The following is a 4824-nucleotide window of genomic DNA, read 5'->3' as shown; positions in this document are numbered from 1 at the left end:
TGACTAGTTTAAAATTTTCGGGGAAAAAACAAGTAATTTACATTACATTATGAAAACACGTAAATCTACTCTACAAAGCAAAAAAAACAAGGGTGATCGGATCCACCGGACCCACAATACAAGCTTCCCCCTTCAAGTAGCATTGCTTAATTGCTCGATGGACCTAACAGGATTCTTGGAAGGCATTATTTATACACCGAAGAGCAAATTGGGCCTTATTTGGGTTCACTCTGTGCCCTGTTGGGCCAATAGGAAAGTCCCAATTCGTTGGGCTTTTCGATACAATCAAATAAGAAGCCCTAAGAGCGTCATATTCTAGTAACTCAAACTACGTGAAAGTGTTAACAAATTAGTAATTACTAGTTATCAAAATAAAAAGCAACTTTTTTTTTGACAAATAGTATCGCGGAGAAGTAATTTAAACCCATGACCTCAAAGTTATGAGCCTTGCGAGCTACCAAGCTAATCTACCCTGCACAGAGAAGAGAACTGGAAACTAACATACAAAGCAAGGTTGAATGCATCGGTCTAAGTTGGACGCCCCAAAAATAAGTCAAAACTTGTTAGTTGTTTTATAAGCATTTTCATTTTCAATCCTGAACATACATATAACATATGTTCATTTAGTACAACTAAGTACATCAGCACACGAGAAGCGCATTACTGCCATCACAAGTCGCAACAAGGTATCTTAGTTTTCTTGAACACGCAATGGGTTACTTCATACATCACACTACACGTCAACGACTCAATGCCATCATTTACAGGGTATGTTTGAATCGTCAAACATATGCATGCCAAACCACAGACGACACAACTGGCTTAATTTATAACATTTACTAAAACATCAAGATGTTTCCCATTAAATCCCAACATGTTTACACTATTAATAGAAAACAACTGTATTCATACAGTTTCCCATTAAATCTCCAACAACATTTTCCAGCTTACAATAACAAAAAGAAAGAATAAAACAAAGATTAAATATAGAAATACTAACCATTTAAGAATAATTGTATAACGAGATGCTTTTATCATCCGATACACTCGCAAGCAGACTCCCTCTAGCTCCACCACCACCAGCTTCAAACTTCACCCCCCAAACCTGGTCCGTATGGTTCGTCATGGTCTGAACCGCCGCCCTCATTTTAGGGTCCCACAGCTTCACAGTCCTGTCACTCGACCCTGATGCAATCGCTGCACCATCTGGACTCACATCAACGCTCAAAACCCAACTAGAATGACCCGACATTGATGAAAACAGTGGTTTTCCTTCTGCATCATACATGTTGATGCATTCATCATCGGACCCTGAAACAAGAACTCTCGGGTCTAGAGGCGAATATGCAAGAGACCGAACAGGCATTGTGTGGCCTTCAAGGTGGTGAAGGAACTTGGCCCGTTGCACATCAAACACAGATATCGAACCGTCCATAGACCCACACGCCAACTGTCTTCCACTTGGGCTCCATGCAACAGAGAGAACAAACTTCTTGCTGTTTCCTTTATCAGAGGGCTTTGAGCCTTCGGGCCGAGGAATTGATAAAGTTGATATCAGTTTCCATTCAGCAGTATCCCATAGTTTGATTGATGCACTACTTCCTCCAGCAACAGCAAGAGTTGTACCCTATCACACACAATTAATTGGATTTAAGTTATGAAACTATGTGATTATTGTTAATAACGAAATGAAACAAGTCATCATCAAGAGAAAACTATAGTTGTTAACAGCGAACATAGCGCCCACTACAACGAATAGCTTAATAAAGTGGCAATATGTCGTAATCTGGTTTTGGCGCCTCCATGTCAGGAAAATAGTGGATTTAGATTTTAGACTTCTTTTTTCGGATAATTATAGATAGCGATTGAAATGGAAGCGTATTTGGGGGTTTTTTGTTTCAGTATTGAAAATAGAATCGTATTTTCTTCCATATTAACAGGATTTTCAATAAAATACAAATGTAAAAGATTTCTAAAATTTACTTTTGGTGTATCGCTAAACTCAAAATAGCATTTGTTATTTCATCGCTATCGCTACGTAACATATAGGTAGCTTGTCGCTATCTATTCGCTACTAACAGCTATAATTTTGCAATGACAAGTTTTAAAAGAGACAATTTTATGCCCATTTTGAAGATTTCTTTAACCAAAAGTAACTATTTAAGAAAATTTCCCCTAATTGCTATGCTATAATCATGAAGAAACCATAGTTGTTAATATCCAATAGCAGACGATAGTGACAAGTTATCCATATACTACGTAGCGATAGCAATGAAATAGCGGGCTCTATTTAATGTTAAGCGATACACTAAAAAATTTCAGAAATACTTTATGTGTATATTATATCCAAATACGGTATTTATATACGTATATTTAATAAAAAAACCTATAATTCAGCCACTGCTTATGCAAATTTTATTGCTATTTGCATTAAAACAAAAACAAACAAAACTGAAATCCTGCTAATTACTAGTTGCAGAGGGGCCAAAATCAGATAGCAATGAAAGAGTGCTTCGCTATGAGGACTATAAAGTATTAACCATGGGAGAAACATAAACAAAGGCAAATAAATGAACGTTTGTGAACATAAATGAACAAACAAAACGAATGCTCGTGTTCGTTTATTTATTTAAACAAAAAAACCCTGAAATCCTGCTAATTACTCGCTATGAAGGCGGCAAAACCAGATAGCAAAGAATGAGTGCTTCACTACGCTATGAGCGTTATTAACAACCATGGGAGAAACATAAACGAAAGTCAATAAACGAACGTTCGTGACCATAAATGAGCGAACAAAACGCGTGTTGACGTTCGTGTTCGTTTATTAAATAAACAAACTTTCCGCCAAACATTCGTTGCATTTACATTCCTACGAACAAGACCTCATTTGGCTGGGTTCATTTATACTTTATAGCCCTAGGAATACATGCATGCTCATAAACAGACGTTCGTGAACATAAATGAACAAACAAAACGCGTGTTGATGTTCGTGTTCGTTTATTAAATAAAAGAACACTCCCCCAAATGTTTGTTTCATTTACATTCCTACAAACAAGACCTCATTCGACTCGGTTTGTTTCTACTTTATAGCCCCACAACATAACAATCACTATGCTATTCGATAGAGCGCTCGCTATGAGGACTATTAAGTACTAACAACCATGGAAGAAACATAAACAAACGTTCGTGAACATAAATGAACAAACAAAACGTGTGCTCGTGTTAGTTTATTAAATAAACAAACATTCCGCCAAACCGTTGATAAACGTTCGTTTCATCTACATTCCTACGAACAACACCTTATTCAGTCCGGTTCATTTACAGCCCTAGGTATACAAACTCAAAAAAACTAAACCTAAACCAAACAAATTAACATAACATAATAACAACCAATAACCATACCCTAGGATCAAACCGCCTTTGCCAGACTTCAAATAACCGGACGCTCGTGAACATAAATGAACGAACAAATCGCGTGTTGATGTTCGTGTTCATTTACATTCCTAGGAACAAGACCTCATTCAGTTCGGTTAATTTACAGCCCTAGGTATACAAACTCTAAAACCTAAACCTAACAATTTAACAACACAACACCACATAACATAATAATAATAATAACCATACCCTAGGATCAAACTGCATCTGCCAGACTTCCGACGGCGGCGCCTCAAGCGTGGCAATCGTAACATTCGACTCCACATCAAACACTCGAATAAAGCTATCCAACGACGCCGACGCCGCGATCTTCCCGGACGGATGCGCGGCCACGGACACAACGCCTAAACAGTGGCCGGTGTTGGTACGGACGAGTGATAGGTCGTCCGGATTCCAGAGCTTGACGGACTCGTCGAGAGATCCGGTGAGTAGGAGGTTGGTGGACGGGAGCCAGGTGCAGGTCCAGACGCAGTCGGTGTGTGCGGTTTCCAGAGATCGGAGCCATGCGAGCTTCATTGGTATTGGAGGTTCGAATAATAATAATAAGTAAACCCTAATTAACGAACGAATGCAGGAAGATGAGTTTTGGTTTTTGATGGGTTGATTCACAATTTGACTCTTTGGGGGATTTAATTAAATAATAATAATAATAATAATAAGTAAACCCTAATTATAAGGGAAGTTTTTTAAAATAGTCAGAGGTGGGAAAAACAACCGACTCGAATATTGAATTGAAACGGAACTTGGAGGTGTGCAACAAATCGATCCGAAATCAAAAAATTGAAGTTTGGTTTTACGTTTTTGTATAAACCGTATTAACGGTTTGGTTTTGGTTTCGCATGTAAAAAACCGAACCGAACCAAAGATAATTCCAATTTTTTTGTTTTTTATGTTTTATATTAAGTAATTTATAATAATTTAATAAATATGTAACTTCGATATCTTTGATAAAATTTTCAAGCTCAAATGATAAAAGCCGAAACCAAAACAAAAACCGAACGGTTTCAGAAACACCAAAAATCAAAGTTTTGATTTTCGGTTAGGTTTTAGCCAAAAACTGCATCAATCCGCACCACACACACCCCTAAACGAAACTGTTTTGAAATTGATTATGTAGAAAATAGGTTGGAACCTATTAAGCCATAGGTTTGGAACCGGTTTATAATTTTCTGGAACCAGTTAATACGAACCGAAATCGATTGTCACCTAATCAACAAACTGGTTTCAACCTGAACTGAAACAAGTCTAAACCAGTTTTGACTTTTGTTGACTAAACAAAGCTGGTTTTGAGTTTTAAAGCATTTTATGCACCTATTGTATTAACGATTTGACTTGTAATTGATTCTTTCTCCAAGATCAACAAATGGAGTTTTTAAAAAATTTAGTTTT

The 4824-nt window shown here is 37.3% G+C and overlaps 1 protein-coding gene across 1 annotated transcript; it reads right to left on the bottom strand.

Annotated features, from left to right (window-relative positions):
- Positions 1-751: 751 nt before the first annotated feature.
- On the bottom strand, positions 752-4024 carry LOC143616271 (WD repeat-containing protein VIP3-like). Its single transcript, XM_077089145.1, has 2 exons — positions 3625-4024; positions 752-1627 (listed from the first exon to the last, which is right to left on the bottom strand). The coding sequence occupies exons 1-2, from the start codon at positions 3949-3951 to the stop codon at positions 1004-1006; spliced, it is 951 nt and encodes a 316-aa protein (XP_076945260.1). The 5' UTR covers positions 3952-4024; the 3' UTR covers positions 752-1003.
- Between the last annotated feature and the right edge of the window lie 800 nt (positions 4025-4824).

The sequence above is a fragment of the Bidens hawaiensis genome, unplaced genomic scaffold (assembly GCF_021521415.1).
Source record: "Bidens hawaiensis isolate Kalapana, Puna unplaced genomic scaffold, B.hawaiensis_p1.1 tig00046429_1, whole genome shotgun sequence".
Lineage (NCBI taxonomy): Eukaryota > Viridiplantae > Streptophyta > Magnoliopsida > Asterales > Asteraceae > Bidens > Bidens hawaiensis.
Note: the sequence above shows the minus strand (reverse complement) of the source record. Positions and strands in the feature narration are given on the sequence as shown.

What these genes read in the sequence shown, in the direction of transcription:
- LOC143616271 (XM_077089145.1), bottom strand. Translation starts at nt 3,951, where the DNA reads ATGAAGCTCGCATGGCTCCGATCTCTGGAAACCGCACACACCGACTGC. An exon ending in AGATGCAGTTTGATCCTAGG is followed by an intron (nt 1,628 to 3,624) that starts GTATGGTTATTA and finishes TGTGTGTGATAG; the next exon opens with GGTACAACTCTTGCTGTTGC.